Genomic DNA, 26,446 nt, shown 5'->3' on the forward strand with positions numbered 1-26,446 from the left:
ATTGAGCCCCCGGTCGGAGGGCTGGCTTTGATACGATGCATTTGATATGGAAATGAATCTAGAAAGCAGAAGGGGCCATTTCCTGTGTTGTTAATTTATTTATTTTACTGTCAAGTCCCAAATGAAATTACATACCCATATTTTTACAGGAGCTATGCTTGATTCTTGTGCAACATCTCCTTTATTTGCTCTATTAGCTTATATGAGAAAAATCACATTGTTTGTTTGTCATTTCAATCCAAAATGCTGCAGAATTTGCACAGATTTCCAGCTCGGGAAGCAAAAATCATGCTTGAGACGTTCTGTCTCTTGATGAGCCATATACCCTACGCTAGTTGCTGAACATTTCTTTCGATAAAAATGCATGGCAACCGAACAATGAGTTGGTTTGTATTATTAAAGTCATCACTCTACACAGGCATTTTTTGTACAGCTTTTCTTATGTAAAGAAAGCCAAATGCAAAAGTATTTGCTGCAATAATATGTTTTTTAAGTGATAAAATAATAGTTGTTTTGACACGGTGATATGGTGGCTCACAACTAAGCCCGGTCTTTGTCATTCACCCTGATTTAATCTATTATTTCTGTCATGTTTCAGTAGCAGCTGTCTTAAATAATAAAACTGCAGAATTTTCTCTTTTTGTTGAGCTTTTGGTCAAATTTAATTTGATGTTTGGCTTTTCAGATTTTCGTTTTATTCATCTTTCTTATCAAATTCATTCACATAACATGTAAGTGATGTTCTGATACGGGCAGATGAACTGGTATTTTCTCTTATATTTATTTGCATAGTATGAAAGGGCATATTAAATCATAGGTCTCAACACTATTTAAGCATATTCATGTATTTCTCTTTACACGTGCATTTTTACAGCTTATTGTGCTTCTGTTGTTGAATTGAATGCTGGAATTTTTGTAGTCTAATAATTTTCACTCCTTTAAAAAAACGTTGCGCTTTCTTTACAACATCTACAAGCTGTACTCGTATTTATATGAATTCATTTGCATGCCAAATTCTTACAGTTAAAAAGCAGCTTGCAGTTTTCCAACCTGAAGTGGGTTTGAATGCTTCAATACTTTTTATTTTTACGGGTCAGGGTTTTCATAATCAAATGCCATCCTGTGTTTAGTTACCCCCATAACATGGTTTATCCACTTGTAATAAAGAGAGATCCGGGTGTACACACCATATTTCCCTTGTTTTGCACATTCTTCCCCCCAGCTTACGATGCCTGTGAGGAACCATGTATTATGAATGCTGTTTGCGTGAGGGCCTCCACTGTCGCCCTGACAGGCATCTTTGGCCTCATTATAGTATCCTGCACAAAACATGACAGGGGTGATCCTTTGGCTGCTGCTCTGCGTGCACTCTGTGCGATCTGTGAAGGGAACCTCGACTTTCTGCAGCGTCTTGGCCGTGGCTCCAAGGAAGCGTGTTCTGCCCCAGCCGCTGACTGTAGCTGGGGATGAATCCTTCACTAAGGCCTCAATGAACGTCATGGGCCCTATGCAGATGGGTCGCACTGCCTTGGAGAAGGTGATGGGGCTTTTGAGATAGAGGAGGCCGATGTCATGGTTGTATAAGCTTAGAGTGGCATTGTAGCGTGGGTGAATGTGCTTCTCCTTCACATCATGATTCTGCTCCGTGCCTTCGTTGATGTTGATGTTATTCTCCCCTATAATCAAAGATATCATATCTTGTTGAATTGTTTTTTAAACTTCACAACACAATGCATGAAATAGAATTTCAAAAGTAGATGAACTTCCTCTCCCAAGTGCAAGAAATTAACTTTTAAAAATCAAAATCTGATTCATAAAACTACACTAGGGCTGCCACCCCACTTATTTTCTTTATTATTATATGTTAATTTATTGATAATTTAATTAACAGCTTAGGGAATGGTAAAAGGCTCCATTAAAAAATAAAGTTATGTTCTGATCACTGGGCCAAGATCCAAAGGTGCTCAGGCTGCTATCACAAAAAAAAGAAAAGGATGAAATCTTGTAATCTTGTTGAAACCAGAAACAGGAGAGCCAGTAATCACAAATAGTTAATATTCATTTGTTTTCTGGTAGCTGTTAAGTGGAGTAGATGCAGTAACACTCTAAACAGCGCCATTTTATTGTATGTCAGCCTTACCCACTCTGACGAAGAAGGAGCCTCGTGCCTCTATCAGGCAATGAGCAGCAGTGATAACCCAGTGTTCGCTCAGAATGGATCCCCCACAGAATATATGACCACTGGGATGTGCTACCAAGGCTACCTGAAAAAGAGAGAAGACCTGAGCTGAGAATAAGCCACTACCAGAGTTTCCTTCCTGTATGTACTTCCTGTAGCAAACTGCTTAAATTGCATTGGGTATGTCTGCTTCGTGACATTACAGTACCTGCCATGGGATCTCTCCCGGTAGGACCACTTCACCTCCAACGATACGTTTATAAGGCGTAACTGGCTCCTCAGTGGGGGCCTCAGTGTCACTGTATACCCACAGGGGCAGTTTCTTTCGTCTATTTCTTGTGTCCATAAACGATACTGTGGTAGTGGCTGGAGTTGAGGGAGGGTATGGAGTAGTGTTCGTGTTGGTCAGTGAAGTGGTGTTTGCATTCTCATAGTGGAGCACAGATCTTGTATATACTCCACTCTGTGCTGTCAGGGCAGTTCTGCCGCATGGGAATTCAACTGGTGATGTGAGAAAAGAGGATTGATACAAAGTCATTAATATGATATTGAATATAGCAGGAATAAGCTGATACCTTCTGCTTCACAGCTGACGCCATCCTGCATCAGCCTGTATCCTCTAGCACAGGAGCATTTTGCTCTAAAGACTCCTAATGAGTCACAGAAGTGCATACAGTCTCCATTGTTCACATCGCATCTTTTTGCTATAGCTGAGGAGAAAAAACAAAACAAAAGCAAAACATAATTAATTCAAAACAACCCTCTTAATGAATATATATACATGTTGTTACCATATCATATAGAAGTGTGTTTTGTAACACAATAATATTTAATATTTTATATAATCACTGAAATAGGTTTCGTATGTTGTTATTCACTTGCTAATACTAAATTTTAAATAAAACCTTTCTAAATGTGCTTTCAGCGCTGTAGGCCACATTCTGAGCACAAATGTGTTCAAAGCAGAAATGAGAATTCATGTTTCTGATGAATCTTTTTAGTTTAGTAACTAGTAACTATTAGTAACTATTCCCCTGAGTTTTGACCTGTTGTGGAGGGAATAAAACTTTAGACATCCACCAACTCTGTAGCCTCATATTTTCTTCCTAACTTCTTTCTTAAAATGCATCTTAAATCAGAACAATAGCTGTGAATTCCTCTCTATAATTTACATCAATAATGGATGTCTAGTGGCTAATTTATAATAGCCAGTATGAACAAATTAAATTTTTGTTTTTATCTTTAAATAGGGATTCACATAGCCATTTCACATAGCTATTTTAAGACAGACCATCTGTTTTGAAAAGTGAAATAAAAATTCAGGTAAATCCAGGTCTGTGGGATGCTGCTTTTAGAATATCTAAAATAGCCAACAACCTAATTTTGGAACCAGAGTGATGCTGAATGCGAGACACTGATTTAATTTAGAAAGAAGAAGAAGACTGAAATGCATCTGCTTGTTTATCCTTTGATCCTTTGATCTGATCACTGCTGATATCAGATTGTCACGAAATGTAGGAAATGTCACTACAAAACCAATTTTGTTTGATTACAGTTTATATATCCAGTCACATGGCATTCACTCACCAATCTCACAGTTCCTCCCAGTGAAGCCAGATGCACATGTGCAGGTGTAGGAGCCCAGGATGTTTTTACATGACCCCTGGTTCAGGCATGGCCCTGACATACACTGATTATCATCTGAGGAAATCCAAACGCAGAACTTGAAATTAATTTGATATTATATATTACATATATTGATTTATATTATTTTTAAAATTTTATATTATATTATCATTATATATTATACATAAATATTAAAGCAGTAAAAAAGTAATTGGCCCCTTAACCTAATAGCTGCTCAGGGCACCCTTAGAACTACTGTCAAACCTTTGATAAGGTTCTTTGACGTCACTCGGAGGTATTTTGGCTCACTTTTCTTCACAGAATAGTCTTAATTCAGCTATAATGGAGGTTTTTCCCAGCATGAATCGTCCAGGTCCTGAAGCAAAGCAACCCCAGACCATCACGCAACCACCAGCATGTTTAACTGTTTGACTCTTCTTTTTAAGAAATTATGTTTTAGCTTTATGCCAGATGGAGACGCAAACCTTCCAGCTTTTGTCTCATCTGTCCACAGAAGAAAATAAATGGGAGATGAGTTTTTGTGTTGTGTTTTGTCATATTAACCTTGGAACTCTCCCACAGAGGCAGTTTGCACACAGAGGCCTCTTTCTTATTGTTGAACTCTGACCTTAACTGAAGCAAGTGATGTCTGCAGATCTTCAGATGTTGTTCTGGGTTCTTTTGTGACCTCCTGGATGAGTTGCCGATGTGCTCTTGGAGTAATTTTGGTAGGCTGGCCACTCCTGTAAAGGTTCATCTCTGATCCAAGTTTTTCTAATTCTGGATAATGGTTCTCACGGTGCTTTACCAGAGCCCTAAAGCCTTAAAATGACTTTGTAATGCTTTTGAAATGGTTAGATTGTGATGTGTTCTTTTAGCCTACTTCAGCTTGGCAGATAGAGAATTATTGACCTCTGGCAGTCATCAGGCCTGGGTATGCTTAGTGAAATTGAAGCCAGCTTTACAAAATGTGTTTAAAGAGGGGGTAGGAAGACTTCTTCTTCACATAGGGCCAGGTTTAGATAGTATTTTTCCTCTTAATAAATAAAAATAAAAAAATAAATATTTTCTTTTAATACAAAATGCATTTTGTATTTCTTGGGTTATCTTTGTCTAACATTAAAATTTGTTTGATGTACTGAAACACGTAAGTGTGACAAATATACAAAAATCTAAAAAATCAGGGAGGTGAAAATATTTCATTTCATTTTGCATTTACAGATAAACATGCATAAATATACATAAAGAATATCTAAGAAAAACATGGTAATGTTACAAGATAAAAGACAAACCTTTAGTGTTGAAGTTTTAAAACTAGGAACGATAAGTAGTAATTAGTTAGAATAAAGAAGTTTACCTAAAAAGATGCTCACATTCAATCATTTATTAAGCACACTCTTACCTGTATATCCTGTCCAAAATTCCATCTACAATACAGAGTAAAGTCAGTGATCGGTGCAGCCAGCAAAGCCAAATAAAATCAAAGTAAGTGAATACTCACTGTCTTTTCATCATTCTCGAATGTCTCCCTCGCCTCTTCTAGGTCGCATAATTCCTCTATACACTCTCTCTCCAGGTTTCCCTGCAGAAACTCCTCAAACAGTCCAGTGTTGTAACGTTTGTGTCTGCGCAAAATGCTGTCAGCTGATTGACCGGACAGAAACACTTCATCCGCAGATGGAGCCGGAGCTAGAGTAAACAAAGGAATAAGAAAAAGCTAGTTTGTGTTTATCCACTGGTTCATTTCGTAAGTCAAAAGCAACAACTTCTTAAAGTAAATGCTGCTAAAAAGTCCGCAAAACGAAAATGTACCTAAAGTTAAAGAGCATCACTAAAATGTCACAATACCTCCAGAACCCAGTCGAACATTTAAAAGCAGAAATTGCAGCAAAGACACAGAAATGAGTCCCATTCCAAATTTTTCTGCCATCCTGACAGAAACACTCTCGACTGCTACTCCAAAGTACAATCTGTGTTTGCACATGTGCACCAACAATTAATTGAATGTTTGTTCAGAGAAAAAAAAACAGTCTGTCAGGGAAAAACTAGAGTGTCGACATCCACTGGCACAAAAGACACTGGGTATTTCCTCCTGAATACAAGGATAGTCATTTATTAATGAAAGAACTGTGAGAAATGTAAATGATTACTTACATTAAGGAAACAGGGGTTCTGAAAATGGTGTACTGAAACCAGTCAGCTGCAATGACTTATGTCCTGGTTTTTAACCTTTGCTCCAAGGACAATTTTCAGGCTCCAGCTCTCAGTCATAAGCCTGAGCTAATATTACCTTTGTGCAAAATTATGGCATTTTACCCATTGTTGTGCTAAAATCATGCCATAAGGTTGATTTGTCCATTAATTATTTGTTAGTCAGTCCATTTAAAAACGTGTTATTAACATGTACATGGCATTAAAATCTCTCCCAGTTCGTCTATATACAGTTACGCATAAGCAGTTATTTAATTTGCCTAACAGAGGTAGAAATAAAATCCGTCCAATATTGTGTGCCGTTTTCAGAAACTCGACTTGATGGTGGCCAGACCACAGAAATTAATTTATTAAGTGTACTTCAAACTTTGCGCCACAAGATGGCGTCCACACACCTCAGTAAGGGAGGTAGGCGACAGGGTTTACGACGATACTTCACTGCAGAAGGAGTCTAAGAAACATCATAATACTATACACGTGTGAAGGCCGTATAATGTAAAACATGGAACTAAATCACTGGATTTTTTTTTTTGAAAAACAGTTTTAAATGTATTTTTTTTTTAACTCAGTTCTTCAAAATAAATACATAAATAATGCAGTGAAAATAACGGAAAAGAAGAATCTACAGTACTGTACAAAAGTCTCTTGTGCTTCCAATAAGCGAGGCTTGCTTGTAATTTTTTTAAGTGACAAAAACCAAACAAACAAAACAAAGCTATCTACAGCAGACAAACAGTATCACAAAGTCATGTCCTTGACAAATAGGAAAGAATCCAATAAAGGCCTGACACAGGACCTGAGAGATGCATCTGGGCTCCATTGATCCATCTACTGTTCGCTGAAACCACATCAGAAATGGTCTCAGTGGAAGGGTGGCTGGTGAAAAGGGAGTGTACGGAAAGGCAGAAAAGGTTGAGGTTTGCCAGATTACTTAAGAAGTGGAGTGAAAAAATCAGTGGGCACAGGTCTTAGGGAGCTATGAATCCAAGTTGATAATTTTTGGTTCAAATCATTATCTTTCATGGTTTTAGTCTGCAGTGCTAGTGGTTTGATGCAATTAGAAATATGCCACCATATGTTGCTTGGATAGGAGAAAGCTGTATAGGTCCTAATTATATCATTACATTCCCAGAAACTTTAATAAAATTATATTACTGATGAGGAAGGAGAACAAAAATTGAAGAACAGCATTTATAAGTGTAAATAAATTAGGGGTATTTTCCATCATTTTCCAATAAGCTGCTGTCATTGATGACACACTTCCTCATTCAAAGTGTGACTTTACTGAGACAAAGTGCCAGCAGCAGCATCAGTATTATAATAAAGGGTGGGCCATTTAGAAGTTGGCCATCTTGGATACAACTTTTGTTTTTTCAATAGGAAGAGGGCCATGTGACACATCAAACTTATTGGTAATGTCACAAGAAAAACAATGGTGTGTTTAGTTTCAACGTAACTTTATTCTTTCATGAGTTATTTACAAGTTTCTCTTTGTTCACAGCCATTGACATGTCGAAGAGGTTAACACGTGAGGAGCGGATCGAAATTGTGTTGATATCTGGTGAACGCAGTAACCGGGTCATTTCAATGCAAGACACCCTACAAGACCACCCATCTCCCATAGAGCTGGGCGATATGAGATTTATTCATATCACGATATGTTTTTTTCATTTCAGGCGATAACGATATCTATCACGATATAAGCCAAATAACTATATTTGTAAGATTTAAATGTGCCGTTGCTCACAAGTAAAATGTGAAATAATCAGCAGCTTGTTTTTATTTAAATATTTATTTCCCATAATAAGTTCAACAGGGTAGATGTACTTAAGGAACATGAGACTTTTTCAGATAAATAAAGGCAAATATTGCAAACTACACAAAAGGCAGCCGCTAAAGCGTTTAAGTTTCAAAATAGAACAAACGAAACAGACTAAATTGTCAATTCCACTTAGAAACAAAATATTAATTCTAAAAATAAATCTTAGTTTGTTTTACAGAAGAACAGACAAAACTGACTAACTTTTGTCAATATCAAATAAACTGAGAACTAAAAGGAAATTCTCAATCTCTCCTTGTTGTATAGCTTAGCTTTTCAAACAGTTTTAACAGTTACTTTAGTCTGACAAAAGCCGAATGACGAATTAGCGCTTCCAGTCAGAGACTGAGGCTACGTCCACACGTACACGGGTATTTTTGAAAACGGAGATTTTCCGTTTTCGTTTTAAAAAATAATCCCGTCCACACATAAAGGCAGAAATGAAGGAAAACGCTGCTATGAACATGCCAAAGCAGCAGGTGGCGCTAGATTCCTAACCGTGCAGAAATGTTGGCCAATCAGAAGTCTAGAAGCCTCGGTGGGAAAAAGTAAACAAAGCTGGGGCATAGAAGCAGAACCGAGTGTATGTGTGGACGGACAGTAACTGTGTGTATATGTAAGCATTTAAACACTGCAGAGAGTAGAATTAACAGTAACAGTATTGTAGAAATTCATTTCACCGAAACAATAACGTGGCGCACAGTGTGACGCATGCACCAGTTTATTGTATTTCCAGACTTGTTTTCGGCACAATTTACAGTGCACGCTACTCTGTTTTTTGTCAGACTTGAAATAGCCGAAATACCTTCACACTACGGAACTTCTATGGCTCTTCCGTTCGACAATCTCTCCGGCATTGGAACCATCATCTGTTTTCTCTTCGGTCACGCTCGGTTGATTTTTCTAGTCGGCACACTCATTTCCTCCATTACGCGCTGGCTGCTTCCCAAACAAACACACGTGCGGCTTGGCACTTGTGCTGTACGTAACAAGTCACGCAACGTGACGCTGCGAGGTCTATCGCGATAGCTTAATTTCTCTATCGAGTAAAAGTTATATCGCGATACATATCGTTATCGTTCTATCGCCCAGCTCTAATCTCCCATGCTACAGTTAGCAAACTGCGTGCTAAGTTTCGTGAAACTGGTTCAGTGTTGGATTTGCCAAAATGTGGACGCAAGAAAACTTTCGCTAATGAAGAAACATCATTGGCTGTCCTAGCTTCATTCAGCAAGAGCCCACAGCGTAGCACTCGCCGCATGTCACTGGAGAGTGGCATTAGTCGAACATCCCTTCGGCAGATATTAGCTACTCACAAATAGCACCCTTACAAACTCCAGCTACTGCAGCATCTCAATGAGGATGACCCAGATCGGCGCACAGAATTTGCAGAATGGACAAAACAAATTGGAACAGGACGCAGAAGATTTCGTTCAGTGATCAGGCAAACTTTTATGTGAATGGTGAAGTTAACAAACAAAACCACCGCTATTGGTCTGACACTAACTCACATTGGATGGATCCCTCTAAGACTGTTGGAACAACAAAAGTGATGGTGTGGTATATGGGGTACAACGACAGTGGGTCCATTCTTCATCAATGGAAACCTCAAGGCCACTGGATGTTTGAAATTGCTACATGATGATGTGTTTCCCGCTTTATGCACTGAAGCTGGCACGTTCCCTGAGTTTTTCCAGCAAGATGGTGCACCACCACATTATGGGTGCCAGGTCCGAGCTTTCCTAGATGAACAGTTTCCTGGAAAGTGGATTGGTCTCCCGATCTGACCCCCTTAGACTTTTATCTTTGGGGTCATCTGAAGGCAATTGTCTATGGTGTGAAGATACGAGATGTGCAGCACCTGAAACTACGGATACTGGATGCCTGTGCTGGCATTTCTCCTGCGGTGTTGCTATCAGTGTGTGAAGAGTGGGAGAAGAGGGTTGCATTGACAATGCAACACAATGGGCAGCACATTGAACACATTTTATAAGTGGTCAGAAACTTGTAAATAACTCATGAAAGAATAAAGTTACGTTGAAACTAGAGATGGCACTATACCACTTTTTTATGTCCGATACCAATATCATAAATTTGGATATCGGCTGATACCGATATGAATCCGATATAGTGTGTTTTTTAATCAATAAAACTGTTTTTTTTTTTATATCTTACTGCATTTTGTATAAGTTCAAACTCAAGTTAAAAAAAAAACACTAAAGCTATTCTGTTATACCTGTATGCAAAAAACTACACTGCACCCAAAATATTTCATAGTTCAGCAATACTGTTCAATCTAATAAACTTAAACCTACTCCATCCTCCCTATTCTGGTATTTTAAAGAGTAAGCAACCTAACTAATGTATAACCAATATATTGTATAACCAACCAATAACTCATTTTAAATGAGAATAAGAAAGAAAAGTATGTCTTTGCCCCCTTTTCCCTGTTCATGCCCTATCGGCCCCCCTGGCTAAACTTTGCTAGATCCGCCCCTGCACAGTTACCAGCCGTCAGCTACATAGAAAAGGATCCTGGTGTAGAAAGTAATATTAAATAAATTCTAACAACAGATTATCAAGCTTAAACGTGCTGCTGTTGTTCAGCCGCTGGTTTCCTCTTTCTGGTGCAAAGTGGGCCAAAAACAAACAAGAGAGACGGACTCGCGACAGAAAAGCCGATCAGCGGATCATTAATCAGTTTCACGATTGAAGTAGCAGAGGGAGGGGAGGTAGATAGAGGCAGTCGCTCCATATATCGGTTGTTAAGCTTAACACTGGAATGCTTTACAAACATTCAGAGATGAACTTACACATTTGCTTTACTTCTCTCTGCAATAGCTTTCTCCGAGATGAAATGCTGGTTTGGTAGCGAGGCTCCAAATACTCAACCAGACCGCCGATCCATGCTACAGCGCTCTATCACGTGATGCATAGTGCTCCGACGTGCTACGGTTATGAGCCGAGTTATGCCGTGTCGCAAGTTTTGTGAGGTGCTTTTTTGATATTTAATGGATCGGATTACAGTTTTTATTTCTCTCCGATATCCGATCCAGTAATTTAGGTCAGTATCAGACCGATACTGATACTTAATATCAGATCGGTCCATCTCTAGTTGAAACCAAGCACACCATTGTTTTTCTTGTGACATTACCAATAGGTTTGATGTGTCACATGGCCCTTTTCCTATTGAAAAAACAAAAGTTGTATCCAAGATGGCCACCATGGTCACCACCCATCTTGAGGAGTTTGCCCCCTCACATATACTAATGTGCCACAAACAGGACTTTAATATCACCAACCATTCCCATGTTATTACAGTGTATCCACATAAATGGCGCACCCTGTACAATAATAGTGACAAAGTATAAATCAGATATAAGTGCTGCTTTTCCACCATGTAACTGCACCAGGATAAATCTTAGATACTAGCAGCTATTGATGTGCAACCCAAATGTGAACTAATAACTCACATAGAAGAGGCAGACAATTCATTTTCCCAAGGGGTCACATGAGAACCTTGGACTGTTATGGAAAAATTATGTTATCAATTGTCCACCACACGTCACCAGCTGATAGTATCTAGTCTTTTGTTGCTAGGTTGTACTTGAAGGAGTATTTTTGCTTCAAGTGGTGAAAGCTTATTCTTTCCACTTTTAGGGGAACAACACTTTTGCAAAGTACTGTGCTTTGTCAGAAGTTGTTGAAGCTGATTTAAATATTAAATTGTTATTGGAGGCTGATGTATGGCTCTTGCTCTCAGACATGCCTGGGCTTCTCTTGTTGTTGTGGATACTCGGAAATGTAAAGGCTGCAAAAATGATATCACAATATGACACTTTTTTTTTTATCTCATAGAAATTTATACTGATGTGATTATGGCAGGCTAATAATGCAGCATAGTGTGGAAAGCATCTTATTTGCAAAAACCTTTGCTTCATTATCTGAAACACACTCCAACTGCAGTAAAAACACACACAGTGGAACATTATCAGTCATGGATTGGCCTCCACAGAGCCAAGACCTCAATATAATTATATATTGAAGTATTGTGGGATCATTGTAATACAGAACTGAAAAAAGCCAATATCTGAAGAAAAGCCTTGAGTGTTCTTCAAGAAGCCTGGAAAACTCTTCCCAAAGTCTACTTAAAGAAATGATAAGAAAGCTTGTTGAAGACTTCAGGCTACATTTAAGAAAAAAGGTGGTCAAAATAAATATTTACTATATATTCAAGCGAATCAAATGTTTACAAACTATGTTTTTTGCCTTATATACTGTATTTCCGTGTATGTTTGAACATGTTTCTAATTTTCCTAGTAGGATTTTTCCAACTCCTAGTTGAAGAGTAGTCAAGAAAACGGTTTTAATGGAAATGCTGTGACTCTATGGACAATAAAAGCTGTTACTATGTGAGCCAGACAACAAATACCGCATTAAGCTTTGAAGACGCACTTTCACAGATCTATTAATACTCGTCCGTCTTTATCACGTTTCTTAGCATTTCATCATATTTCTAATGATCAAAAACTTTTTTCCATCACAACTTGTTTTTACTTTCTCACCTAATATGCTTTTAATGTCAGACTATGAGGATTCTTTAAATTATTACTTAATTTTACCAGGAAGTCCCACTGGGCTCTCAATCTCTTTTACAGCAGAGACATGGTCAAGATAGCAGCCATACAACCCAAAACATCTCACAGATAATACAAATACACCATAAAAATCTAAATCATTCAGTCAGTCACAGGTCTATAAATTCATATCTCATCTAAATGTTCATCTTCTCTGGCTGTTGCTAGCCCTGTTTATTACGTTTAGTTTACTGAATGTATGAAGTGTGTTTTTAAAAGGTTTTTTTGTTTTTGTTTCAAATGGCACGAGCCAACAACACCAGGACAGAGAAGCCAAAGAAAATCTGAATATTTGAGATGAAATGACTATGTATGAGAATATAACTTATAGAGATTATAAATAAATGACTGTTTATTACCATCATCCATATTCATCTAGTTTTTTGTCAAAGCTCCACAAAGCAAATAAGATGCATACAGCTCCAGAGTTTAGGTTCGAGACCCCCCTGCTCTAGTGGATGAAATGGGAGTTTTGGCCTTTAAATACCTGTTGTTACCAATGGTGAATTTTAGCGTTTGAACTTGAATTAGTGACGGCTCTTTCAGATCCCCAAACATGCACTTAACTCAGAGAGAAGATACTCAAAGCTCTTCAAAATCTCTCAAAGTTTTCTATTTCAGTGTTAGTCAAAACCTCTAAATATTGTGCAGTATTGGATCTTTACCACTTGTGCTCACGCCTTTCATAATCATTCAATATTTTCAAAGAATAATCAAGATGATGCAGTCATGGCGTGCAGTCAAGGGTGCTGATTCACCGTGCCAGCTGAAGTTTTAACTCTAGTGTCATTTTGTGGTCTGGCATAAAAGATGCAAAACCATCACTGGCTCTGGAATCCCCCCACAGGGAGTCTGCAATCTTCTCAAGTGTTGGCAACTATCGACTGAGGGCATTTATATTTCACAGAATCGTTGAGAGGATGAATAATTCACACCTGAGTAATTAACACTGTCTACTCAATACAAGAGCTTCTCGATTTTTTTTTCTGCAGGAGAGTGTGAGTAAAGTGGTTCGATCACACCAGAGTTTGACCGCTTGAACCAACAGTCACCAGACTTTTCCTGAGTGAATGTTACTGATAGGTATTCCAACTTCAGTCCAAAACATTAACACCTGAACTTCCCCCACTGAGTCATGCATCTAAATGCGAGTCTGTTGCTGAGCTTTGTGAACAGTCTTTGGGCATGATATCCCCAATGGCATTCTTTCCACATAGTGTCTCACTCTAGTGTAATAGCAGAATGGCTGCAGGCAATTGACAAGGCTTACTATAGAATGAGCAGGAGAAAATAGAAACAATGGTTTTAAATGTTACAACTTAGGTGATGACTTGTGTGTAAAGCAGCATAACAACACTGTTTTAAATGGACGGAGTGGATGTATGAATGGATGGAAGGAAATAAAATTGCCTGTGACTAACTATTGATTTATGAAGATCTTCCTGACATCTCTGTCTTCTCTCATTCTTTGGCAGCACCACACAGCATGGGAGTCTGTGTCGGCTCCAATTAGATTAGTCACTACAGTGGGGGATCGAGTCAGGGCCTTGCAGATAATAAAAACTCTGATGCTTGCTCAGTGCTATTGATTGTTTCTGTACAGTATCTCCTGGGCAGCACAGGAGATCAGGCAGCCTAGACCGCAGTCTTTCACCAGGGAGAAGCTGTCGTTTGCTGAGGGCTTATCTTTTGTTTCGGTAAAACCTTTTTCTGTTGTTTTCAACCTGAATGTTTGTGCAGCTCAAACAAAAGCAGCAGGATTTTGGAAGATCCGTACGTTAAATATGCAGTGGTGACTGAATCAATTATCTGGATGAAAGTAAAAAAGGATAACCAAACCACCAAAATATTTTTTAAAAGATCCAACATAAACTTTTTGAACAGAACTTTTTAGTTGTTTACTTTTTAAATGTGAAAAAAAGTAAACAAACAGTTGATGCTGCGTGATCGTGAGCTGCAATCTGGTTGATGATCGTCTGAAAAACCCACAAAAAGGTGGATTTCGTCGTCAAGACATCACTGACTGTCTTAATCAGGACCTACTGTGCTTGTCCCGTCTAACCTTTGCAGAAACTCACCCTCACGGTGACCTTGCTTCTACTCATTAGACTCCATGTTTTCTACTGATTAGTGTTTGTGAAACATTATGTGCAAAAATAAATTGTTGGTACAGCGTGACATTTCAGCGATGCAATGTTAATGATATGAAAATGCCCTGGGGTACAGCAGAAGGAGTTATGTTTTATTTAGATCACTCATTTCTTCCAGTTGTTACAGTGAGACAACATGAGCTCAGGGCTTCTTCAGGACACACCTTATTCATGTTAAAGTTATACTAATGTGAGCGCATATTTAAAAGAAATATCCCCCCCCCCCCCACACGCACACGCACTTCAAATTCATTCCAATAGCAAATTAAAATTTTATGTCATATATAACACTTGTACCTATATGACTGTATAAGAAACAGAGGATCAACTCTTGTGTAATGTGACCTACAGTGAAGCTAAAACACTCTGTCTCGGTTAGTTTATGATCACGTTTTCTCCTCTGAGACAATTTTGTATAATTAGACCAATGAGAAGAAAAAGAGCTGCTGTTGAAGTACTGAACAAAAATTGGAGCCTAAACAAACAGTGTGTGTTTCTAAAGTGATCCCTGCATACCAAGTGGAGACAAAGGTGGTTTATTTTAGTCCAAGAGGCCGTGCATAATAGCTTAGCTTAGTATAAAGACTGAAAGTAGGGAAACAGCTACTTTGTGCTACTCAGGTTAATATTTTCTCTGTTTATAGCTAGGCTCACTGCCTCCTGGAAACAAATGAAAAAAAAAAACAAAACACAAAAACTATTTTCCAGAACTGTGCAAGCTCTTTCAGATGTTGTCCTTCGTTTGTTCATAAAGGCATCTCTTGTTTGCATATGACTGACAACTCATTAGCCAGTGGCTTCAAAGATAATCCTCCATTCTGAAACATGTGTGAAGATTTACAAAACAGACTTAATTTTTTAACTCAACATGGGCAAAAATGAGTGTGTGATAGCATAAACTTATCAGGAAAGTGCTTACAGAGGTCAAGTCGGGAGTGTCATTTTATCGTTTTGCCATGGAATAACAAGGGCTGTTAACCTGCTGCTTCTATGTCCATCTACTTTTGAAGGTCTTAAAATTGGACCTATATATAAAAATGGCAGTAATTCCTAAATAGTTCATTCAAAATGTTTATAAAACCCCTTGAACTGAATCTGCAAGTTTGCACTTCAGCTACATCTTGGCTGGTTGATTTGAAATCCACAGTTTTGGCATACAGAGGCAAAGCTGCAAAACTGTATTACTTACCAAATACTTCCAGACCGAAATGCTTAAACAGTCTCTAGAAAGAAGACAAATTTAACTCTTGGTTGTTTACATATCTGAAACTGTGTCTAATATTATGATAATGGTTTAGGTGTTGAATCTTTGCAGCTGTATTGTACTATTAGAGACATATTTTACATTAACATCACTAGATGCTCAAGGACTGCAAGGAGAATTGTGTTAAAGGGCATTTCACACAGCACTCCAGTCTTGTTAGTGTTTACAGTTATATCAACAGGGAACTGTACAAAGAAGCACACACTAGCCGCCCCACCCTGTCAGCCCCTCCTTCTGATAAACGCATTGACATTAATGTGATATTTCAGAGAGCCTTGCTCTGTTAATCATTTCTGTAATTTAAGAGCCTAATGTTTCATGGCCATTATCCCACATGCCTGCACACACAGGACTACTACCCACTAAGGCAAACACAGTGACATTTTAACAACTGTCTTTTTATTCATAGGATTTATAGGATTATAACACCACTCATAGTGTAATAGTCCTAAACTGTTGAAAGCCTTTTTGATAAAATCCTCCTGAGTAAAATACAAAATACATCCATTAAAAAAATAGTAATAAAGAAGTAAATGTAAGAAAAAGTAGTTGCACGCAGTCTACAAATGAATTATAGTTGTTGATAATAATATATAACTGATGACTTCATTATGAAACCATCCCTTCATCATCCTATGAAATAATCTGAGGAAAAAATAAGCTCTACCAAAGGTTGACATTTAACCACGGCTCACTTGTTTCCCAACAGTGGCCCAGAAACACTGTAAAATTCAGAGTTCCCTGGAAATCAGAGCTCAAATCTACTGCTGTGATTCAGCCAAGCTGACAGACGCTCTTGGCTCAGGGATGTTCAGCCACTGTTACTAAAAGTGGAGCTCCTATCCCTCCTGGTCAGAAAGTGTCCATGAAGATGATGGTTTTCCTGATGAATGTCAAGAAGAGAATTTGCAGAAAGCTAAACTGCACAGAGCCAATGAGGCAGAAGTGGGTCGAACTGATAGTTGATTGCATCAGTTTTTGCATCTGTAATCTTTTTTTTTCTTTAAGCAAAGAACAGCTGATAATTATTCACCTGCAAATACAGACATGAAGGCTCTATGTGTGTCAGCTGCACCAATTCCACGCAGGTCACATGGCCAACAGCTGAAATATACTGTGACTCTGTGACATGGGAGATATACTGTAAAAATGCAATCCGGCGAGTGGCCGAGTCAATTATGTAGTGTGTGATGTAGAAGAAATATGACATCATTTCTCATCTTTTAACCCTGACCTCTTTGGTTTTGAAATAACTCGCTGTCCCCATCTTGACCTTTGGAACTGAGGTAAGTGTGCTGGAGCTCTTTGGGAGTCAGAGATAAACGAGCGTGTGCAGCAGTCCTATAATGAAATCCATCACTTTTATGTGCAAACTGTATGGGCACATACACACAAATGGACAAAGACTAGTACCACCTTTAGTTTCATTTTCAGTCCTTGGATTTTATTATCCTGCATTTGCTTCTCTGCTGCATTATTATTCATTATATTCACTTGACAATCAAAATATGATTATGGAAGTTGCTTTCCTTGATGACACTGACCTCTGCTGCATGACATCATTTGCTCTACTAAAATGAAATCTCTTTTTAGAATCCTCCGGTCTTAAATTCACTGAAAGAAATCCCAAACTACTCCATTATTCTATAAGCAGTCCACCTGCAATTCACTGATAACATGAAATACTACAAGATGTAGTGATCTCTAAAAGTTTGGGCGCATTTGAACTGTTAGAAGTTAGTGTTTGTTAAATCCCATTCATATTACACAACATACATTGTCACCAGCACCCCTGTTACAGCACCAGGCTTATTACCTTATCAGCCACACTCATCTTGAATCAGGCTAACACCTACAATCGGGGGAAGATGACTAACCCAGCTGCACAATACTGGAGCATTAATCACCCTCCACCTCACTGCCTGTCCTAAAGAATGATCTTTTGGGACTGATCCTTATAACACCCGTACTGACTCCTCCACAAGTATAACCTTGGGTGATGTTAAGTACAGGCAAGCAGCAAATCAAGCAGCTTGTTCACTGCTGGTTTTTGATGGAACTGGTTTATAAACCAGCTCAGAGTCCAGATGGGTTGTTTGGCTGGTCCATGTAAATGGAAATTGATTTTACCTGCCATGAATAACACACACTGAGCAAAGAAACAGACTGTGTCCCCCAAAACCATGAAAAAAAATACTTAATAATGACCAGTCACTTAAAACTAAGACGCAAAATACAGCACAAAACAAGAATTGCTGACAGTAGTAGTAGAAGCACTAGTATCAACTCATGTTCAGTCCTTATAACTGAACATTTTTAGAAGAATGTTTTTTTCCCCCTGTTAAGCCACGTAACACTGACCTTTGACTCATTCAAGCTTTAATTGGGCACCTAACTCAAGGGATGGGCTAGTGTTGTGTCAATACAGGCAACTTAGAAAAAAAATACAGTTTCAAGTTGTATCTTTAGGCACTTTGTTACCAGATGCCTGCCACAACAACACATCATTTGATTCCATTTCTTTAGTCAAATTGACAAAAAACCCCAAAACAAAACAATGCCAAAAATAACGCGATCAAGTCGTACTTTTGTACCAACAAGGTGATTCCCACAGACGTATCTGCTAAAAACTATAATGGGATCTCTCAGTGTGGTGTGCAGGGTGTCCTCAGAATTTTCTACATCTACAGCAGATGAACAGTATGTGACAGTGATGTCCTTAAGAAACAGATTTCCCAAAGATTTCCCCTTTTCCTAGCAAAACATAAAGAAATGAGGACTGGTTCAAGACTTTTCACATAGTACTGTATTATTTCATTACCGGCATAGGAAATCAAAGTAGTTGGTGTAAAAAAAAGACAAGCTTTTCACAAATCTGACAACGCAAATGTTGCATTCCACAAATATTGGAAGAAACCATCCAAAAGATGCCCACTCAAACAAAGACAGAACATGCAATCTCTTCACCAAATGCCATTGTGCTGCTTTGAATGATTTATCTTTCTCTGGAATACCGAGTCATCTTATCATCTTACATAACACTTATAGAAATAACAATTAACCACCTAATATCACAAGAGTAGCAACATACAATCCAGTCCACAGTAAGCCTTCCTCTGCTGAATAAACTGCACTGGTATTCTATAGTTTACTGTAGGAAAAGATAATAAGGGTAGTGTATGTGTGTGTATGCTATTTGTATTTATCTTTAGGAATGATAATTGTTCTTAAAGTTGAGATAATTGTTCTTGTTTCACTTTAAAAGTAAATCTCATGCAAATTACCAACAAATTACTAAAACTGCCTGATGTTTACATGTGACAAATTAAAGGAAAAGGCTTTATAACTGACTGGAGAACCAGAGTGATTGCATAGGCTTCTGCCCACTCCCTCCACGCTACAGCTAAGCAGTTAAAGTCCAATTTTGCCTAGTGCCGAGCATAAGAAAATGCTGAGCAGGCTGATTTGATTTGGATTTTACATTAGGATGGGAAGAGAAAAAGACCTAAGTGACCACGAAAGAGGTTTTGTTGTTGGAACATGGATAAATCAAGATCAAGTAGTTACCATTTTGATAAGAAGTCTGAAGTGACCGGCATTCTCATCTATTGGAGATGCTTCAGTAAACGGGGTGGAAAACTCATGTTTAAAGATGGTGATGCTTACGTATTAATCTGGCATTAAAAAAAAAAATACAGAGACTGTATCAGCATAAAAATCTGCCAAAAATTAGATCGTAAAGTAAGGTTGCAAAGCTTCTCATTAGTAAGAAAGTACATTTAAGTGCTCAGTGATGCAAGAAAACAGACAAAGACCTGCAGGGATGTGTTCAGAATATTCAGAATCACCATTTAGCATATTCTTGTTAGTATATATCTGATGTAAAGCAAGAGAACAGTACAGGCCTCAGTGCTGTTTCTGCATATGTACAATGAAGGGATCCATCTTATACTGTGGCGTAGAGGGGGTGGGGCTTCAGTTTGCTTTTGTTTACCTCCAGGTCAGTGATAATCAATACCAAGTTGTAATGTGTGATAACCTTTATCCCTTGACCAAACCTTTCTATTCATGTGTTGGAGCTCTCTAGGATCAGGATCAACCAATCAGGATTGAAATCCCTCTAATCAGGATGCTTTTTCATATATTGGTGCAAATTTAGTACTTTCTTGACAATGACAATAAATTAATAAATACTAATACTAAATACTAAAACTGTACTATTACTACTTTTGCATTCAAAGCTCTCAACACATCACCAGTGAATGAAATCAATCAGCTTACTGAGCGTGTCTGCATGAGTGTGGCACAGCATGAAATCTGAGGGGATTTTCTACCACAAATATTACAATCAGTGGGGGAAAAAAAGAAATTCAGGGTTATTCTGTAGAATGGGTGGATACAGCTTGGTACTCTATGACCTCTAACTGACGTCAGAGGTTATAGAGTGTGAGTCAGGAGTTTGTGTGCACCATATTGAACAGGGTCCCTGGCTTTGCTTTAAACAGATTGGGAATGGATGTACCACTACAGTGTGACGCCCTGCTGGAAAGGTCAAAAGGGGCCACAGGCCACGCACACAGCGGGAACACAAGCCACTGACATTTACCATCACTCTCTACACCCCACTCTAGTATCCAGGTGGGGAGTCAGTGTTCTACCTTATAATCATTCCTTTGTATCATTTTGAGTACTTGAGTATATATATACTCAAGTACTCAAAATGATACAAAGGAAAGCAAACCAACATTCAGTTGCTTTTTTTCTGCATGTATGTGGAATTTAAAACATATGCACACCACACCACCTGAACACACCTTCCGGACCCTTGTTCGGTATAGTTTATATATAAATGAATGACTTGTGGTAGAGTAGATATTTTAAAGCAATCTTAATTAGCAGACTTTTCATGTAGCTCATCAAAGTACAGCCACATTCATCAGTGACTATGCTGTGAAAAACATGGTTTTTATGAAAAAAATCTACAAAAAAATCACTAAACTGAAGCTCTATAATTAATCTGTCTATATTTTTTCATAACTTCATAGCAAGGATTCTGTAGCATCACCACTGTCAATACAATCTAAAGATATAAAAATATAGGCATACATCTGTGTTTTATGCATCGAGACCCCATCCTGTAATCCACAAGACTCAAAAGGATTCCCCTGGAAACCCACAGAGGTTCTGTTTCCAGGTGATAGGTGTTTTTGCAGCACTGGGGGAACCTACAAAATATGTTATGGCTGCTTGATGCATATCATGTTTTAATAACCATCCTCTGTCTAAAAAAGTATTTAAAAGATTATGATTTAGCTTAACTGGGGTTCACTTTCTTTAAATCCTGTGTCAGAAATATAACTAAACTCAACTCAGTAGAGTGCAATTTAAAAAACAATGCAATGACTGGACTGTTTTAAGGGAAAGTAACTCACCGAGACAGGTCCCAGTATGTCTCAAATGTCTCAGCAAGATCTGCGGATGTGAAGAAAGTTCGAAGTGGTTCCAGTTTCTTCTAAAAATAGCAACCATATGGCGTGTAACCCTTAACCTAGGGGTCTTTTTCCCTTTGCTGCCACTGCATGCTACAGCTCTGCATGACCAGGGGTTGTGACATAGAGCCTGCTAAAAACTGGACATGGATTGAAAGACTTTTGAACAGAATCTAAAAAATAGCACCCCTAATTAAAAAGATTATAGTGTCCTTAAAAATGGAAATCAATATGTTTTGCTGTTGATATGGCTCAGTTGAAACTGAACAGTTTAACGTGACTTCAAGTGAAGCTTTTAGGCTTCATCTTTACAAGTTTCACAAGGTAAGGACACTTATATAACATATTACTGCAGTAATATGTTGCAGTAATATTAATAAATGGCTTTATTCATTAGTCTGATAGTCTCTGAACACTTACAAAAAGATAATTATAGTTAACTCTTTATTGCATGCATTTTACAGTGAGTGCACTGAAATTGAGGTATTCCTCACTCCCACAATCGATTTGTCATGACCCACAGTGAATCACGTCACACTCAAACGAGTTACTCAGTATACTATTTGTTTATCTACATTGAAACTGTATTGCATGTTTTTTAAATGTGTAAACTTGCAAGCATTTCTCAAACAATTCATCTTTATTTATCTGAACCAATTACACCTGTAAAAATCTGTGCGGTATGGGGACAAAACGCATTTCAAAACAGTGGTGGGACTGCGACATTAGCTTCTCCGGTGTAAAAGACACCTATGTGATAAACTTCACCTTGTGATTATGTAACAGGAATGTGAGGTGGCATCTGGAAAAAAAATGCTCATCTGGTGCCAGAAGGGGGAAAGGACTTAATGTGGTTGGCACTCTCAAAACACTGCTGTAGAACTGGATGTGTCCTTTCAAGGACCTGAAAAACTTTCAAGGACCTGAGAAGTGTTCATGAAACTAAAACAAACTGATACGTTCCACTATCCAGTCTTAACTAGGTGGGTTATGTTCTCAGTTAAGAGTCCGATCCATCGGAGCTTGTTTTACATAACACCATCGTATTAGTCATATGCAACAAATATCTTATTAACTAATGAGGTTATGTAAACTGTAAAATGATAAAGCTGCAGGTATGTAAGAAAGCATAACAAGAATTTACTGCGGTTTTTATTTTTATGTGTTATCCTCCAGCCACTTACTGACTTCCAAATGCATATTTAATCAAGTCAAAGGAAAGACCTCCGAATATATATTTAGAAAATGCGCATCTCGGATGTGAATGGGATAACGCATAGCTCTGCAAAGGCAACTGAATGAGAGCAACAGCAAGATGGTGCGCGCCATGCAGCACAACCTCCTGCTTTAATTCTTCTCCGCATCGACATCACAGCTCACATGCTGACTGCATTCATGGATCGAGCAGCTCGTTTTCACCACAGCCGTCATACGCGGGTCAAAAAACAATTGTCCACTGTGTGAACGGGCGCTGTAACTGGTAGAGCGCTCTCACGTTGTGTATCCTGTTGATTCTATCTGCCGAGTGTTTAGAGGAGCAGAGCTCGACCGTGAAAGCCTCAGACAAGAAAACCTGGTCGCCAAAAGCCACACTGGATGGGATTACTCTCGGGGTTTGTTAGACACTACAGCTCAGTGTATTATTCACTTGAATTTTTCTTGACTGAAGACCTGTGGGGAGCAAAAGTGCGCTCCATTTCGCAGCTTTTTGCTCGTCTCCCTTGTCACAATAGAGTAGGTCGTGATTTTTCGTATGCAACATAACGGGATTCATAGTGGGGACGTTTCCTTTCATCAATGTGCATTGATGTAGCAGAAAACGTGGAGGAGATAAGGTAGGTTAAAGCGCGGTGTTAAATCACTGGAAAGGCTATACGAAGATAGGCATGCGTATAGGCTGCTTCTTTGTGTTTATTGAAACTACATGAGGTCTTTGTCGTGTGGCGTGTGAGTGTGTCTATCAATAGTTGAATGTTTTCATTGATACCCAATTGAGAAACACCTTGCAGCACGAGTAGCTCCATTGTTACGTTCTTTGGCCCTGCTGTAACACCAAACGCAGCTGTTGTGTTATGAGAGAAAATGCAATTTTGATGAATATTTCTCTTTACAGAAGCCTTATCTCATCACTTGGAATCTCCGGTCAGGATTTCATTGAGGACTGTCAGCAATTAAGGGGATTTCGATTCTTATCTAATTCGGGAATTACACATCCAAACTGGGATCTATGAGCGGAAAAGTGGCGAAGCCTAAAGAAGACAAGGATGCTTCCAAGGGTAAGAGAAGAGCCTTGGCTTGCACAGCTTGCTTTATCCCCAAATCACAGGTTTAAACGCGACCATGCGCTCATTCATTCCCTGCATGGTGCTCAAATCACCCTTTGAGGTTTGACTGAAAACAATACCAACCACTGGATGGTTCACCATTCCCAGCACGATGCATGTGGATATTGCTCTTTGAGATATGCTATTGCAGGCCTATACGCTGCACGATGTTTTGAGTTTGAGATCACATGCGTTTCTTGCCTTGACTTGGTGATCGTCAGAAACGCAGATGATTTAGCAAAGGCAATATGTTACAGGGTGTGTGTTACAGGATGTTAATAAGCTAACCAGTATAACCAGTGTAGCGATGGTGGTGGCATCCTATTGTGTCACTGGCATCCTGTTGAAAGGTCCCTTTGTGTTTCTCGCTCGTACACTGAGCCGCACACTCTCGTCACATCTGCACCGCCACGACGCGCGGAGCCCTCTCGGTCTCGTAGCTCGAGTTTATGACCTGTGGCGTAACAAAGAGGCTCCGTATCCCTGAGAAAAAAGGAAGTAAACTGCCTTGGCATTGCCATGGAGACAGAATGGAGACAGGTTGCCAAAGAAACCTAGAGGGACTAATCGCAACCGTTCCGTCCTGATGTGCGGGACAGCTTACGCACCGTCACACACGTTACTGCGTCTTTGTCCTCGTGCTCAGTTTTCTATTAAAAGATTTAAAAAAACCACACACCAGAGAGGACAGGACTTTTCGCGTCAGTAAATATCTGGGTATTAAAATAAAATAACTTAAAAAATAACTCTTAATTGCAACCAGTAAAAACGGCTGTTTCCCAGGTTTAGTGACAGAATAAAATACCCAACACTCACACCGTGGCAGCGTGCCCAAAACAGTCTTCCTGTTTACTTACAGTATAGAAATGCAATTGAATCTTCCTACTATCGTGTTCTGACTCCGCTTGAAGTGCTTACAACAAATCAATGAACTTATTGGCTTATTTTGGCAACACTGCTACCTGACCTTTGGTGTTACTATATATGGTACAGATGCATCCTAATCAGGGTACTACAGAATATTACCGTTTTTATTAACATTTAATCTTTATTAATAGGCATTAATAAAGTATTACTGCCTAGTGAGCTATTGAGCATACCTCATCCAAAGCTGCTTTCCTGGATGAGGGCACAGAAGGAAAGATTTGGTGTCATGGTGCATTTGTTGTTAAACCACTCTACTTCTCAACCTCCGTGGTTAATTTGTTGATGCATTTAACAAAACATATAATGGAAAAATAGATATTCTTTTGATATTATATAACCTTTAGATCCATATTATGTCTAGTATGTCTATAGTATGTCTTTTTAATGTTTATAGTATAAGATGCTTGACAACTAACTTCTGCATCTAAAATAAAACACCAGTAAGGGAAGCTTATCAGTTTTTTTGCTGAATGTGCAGTGAGTAAAACATGCTTTAATTGATTTCAAGATTAACCTCCACGGGAGCTTTTGTTCTTGTCTCCCACTGGAAATCAATGGCACGCTCTCTGGAAGCGCTATCGCCAAAACTATCAGATGACAGCAAAACATCTTCAACTTAACTATGAGTGTTCACTAAGGCTTGTCTCCTTTTATAAATTTACAGAAAAACACACAAATGTGGTGTAGCTGACGTGCTTTCATGTGAGAGGAAAAAAATAGAAGGGGCTCGGGGGAGGACAGTAGACTGTGAATTGCTGAGAGGGTCATTTGGTACCAGCTGCCCTCCATCAGAGACTTGAATTGCACAAGAGCCGAGAACCGCATGGGGAAAATCACCACCGACCCTGCCAATGTTGGCAACCACCTGTCCCACAAATTATTTCAGGGAAACAGTCCATTAAAGCCGGAACCACCTGCCATCTCCACAGCTCCTTTTTCCCCCTGCAAGCTGTTGGACTGCAGAAGCTTCTCACTGCCCTGCTTTTTTTTTTAACAGAGTGATACCCCCTTTTTTCTTAATTTGAAAAAAGAATCTCTCTTGCCAAGATGCTTAAATTACCTATGATGGCATATTTTAATTTTATTTTAGTAGTATGTCTTTTGCAGTTGTAGTTTTCTGAATGCTTACATCTTTACAAAAACATTATTTGGTTAGAAAATTAAAAAAAAAAAGAGGGGTCGAGCATGAGCATCTCGTTTTTGCATCTACAGACAGATTTAAATCCTGAAAAGTACAAGTAATGTTCTCTGTGGGGGTCCTAGTAGTAGTCATACCACAAAGACATGCTATTCAAGCTGTCACTCAGTAAGAAAGTCACTTTTTGTTACAGGGTGTTTTCTTGGTGACTCAGTTTTGTGACAGGGCACTGTTTTCTCTCTCCGACTCCCTCAGGGATTTATTTTGTTAGCAAAGCATGTGAAAACAGAAAACATGCATAGACTGAAAGAGAGAAACATGGCTCTGTGTAGAGTACCAGTATCAACACCAGTGAATCACGTTGTGTTAGTTTCCCCTTGTCCTTCTGAAGCTTAGTTGTGCGGACAAAGTGATGTGTCAAAGCATGACGTATACACTCGCTCGGCTTTATAACTTTCCAGGGCTTGAAGCCTCTCTCAGATAACGCTCGTGCATATGCATTAACTGTTGAGATGATTAACTCTCCATTGGTTATACAAACATTTGCACCGTATGTGTTTTACTTTATGGTCAAATTTAACGTACATTTCTCTGATTGCTTTTTATCATCATTTTGCTAATTTATCATTATAATCAGTTAAAGATTCCATATTTCTGAAAAAAACAACAACTTTGTGCTTCT

The 26,446-nt window shown here is 38.7% G+C and overlaps 2 protein-coding genes across 5 annotated transcripts in view; one reads left to right on the forward strand and one right to left on the reverse strand.

Annotated features, from left to right (window-relative positions):
• Positions 1-80: 80 nt before the first annotated feature.
• Positions 81-21,430, reverse strand: f9a (coagulation factor IXa). Of its 2 annotated transcripts, none has more exons than XM_085427676.1 (8): positions 21,319-21,430; positions 5,307-5,494; positions 5,208-5,232; positions 3,767-3,880; positions 2,755-2,889; positions 2,388-2,680; positions 2,141-2,264; positions 81-1,676 (listed from the first exon to the last, which is right to left on the reverse strand). In XM_085427676.1, the coding sequence occupies exons 1-8, from the start codon at positions 21,413-21,415 to the stop codon at positions 1,087-1,089; spliced, it is 1,566 nt and encodes a 521-aa protein (XP_085283802.1). In that variant the 5' UTR covers positions 21,416-21,430; the 3' UTR covers positions 81-1,086. The 2 variants fall into 2 exon arrangements, with proteins under 2 accessions (XP_085283802.1, XP_085283794.1); XM_085427668.1 differs by lacking the exon at positions 21,319-21,430 and adding an exon at positions 5,654-5,789.
• A 53-nt stretch (positions 21,431-21,483) lies between these two features.
• The window catches only part of fgf13a (fibroblast growth factor 13a), a 104,127-nt gene continuing 99,164 nt past the window's right edge, over positions 21,484-26,446 (forward strand). The window contains exons 1-2 of one of the 3 annotated variants that reach the window (XM_085427697.1): positions 21,484-21,699; positions 23,489-23,651. In XM_085427697.1, the coding sequence (XP_085283823.1) occupies positions 23,603-23,651 (49 nt within the window). In that variant the 5' untranslated portion in view covers positions 21,484-21,699; positions 23,489-23,602. Of the gene's footprint in view, positions 21,700-22,670; positions 23,211-23,488; positions 23,652-26,446 lie in introns of those variants that run through there. The other 2 variants (XM_085427713.1, XM_085427688.1) reach the window with 2 other exon arrangements.

Source organism: Rhamphochromis longiceps, linkage group LG2 (assembly GCF_057381845.1).
Source record: "Rhamphochromis longiceps isolate RC_006_pf linkage group LG2, R_longiceps_female_GT1.1, whole genome shotgun sequence".
Taxonomy (NCBI): Eukaryota; Metazoa; Chordata; class Actinopteri; order Cichliformes; family Cichlidae; genus Rhamphochromis; species Rhamphochromis longiceps.

Bases quoted from the DNA above. Each gene is read 5' to 3' on its own strand.
- f9a (XM_085427668.1), bottom strand. From the start codon at position 5,789: ATGTGCAAACACAGATTGTACTTTGGAGTAGCAGTCGAGAGTGTTTCT. The intron at 2,890-3,766 runs GTGAGTGAATGC...TTTTCTCCTCAG, and splicing joins TGGGAGGAACTGTGAGATTG to CTATAGCAAAAAGATGCGAT. The intron at 2,265-2,387 runs GTACTGTAATGT...TCTCTTTTTCAG, and splicing joins CGGGAGAGATCCCATGGCAG to GTAGCCTTGGTAGCACATCC.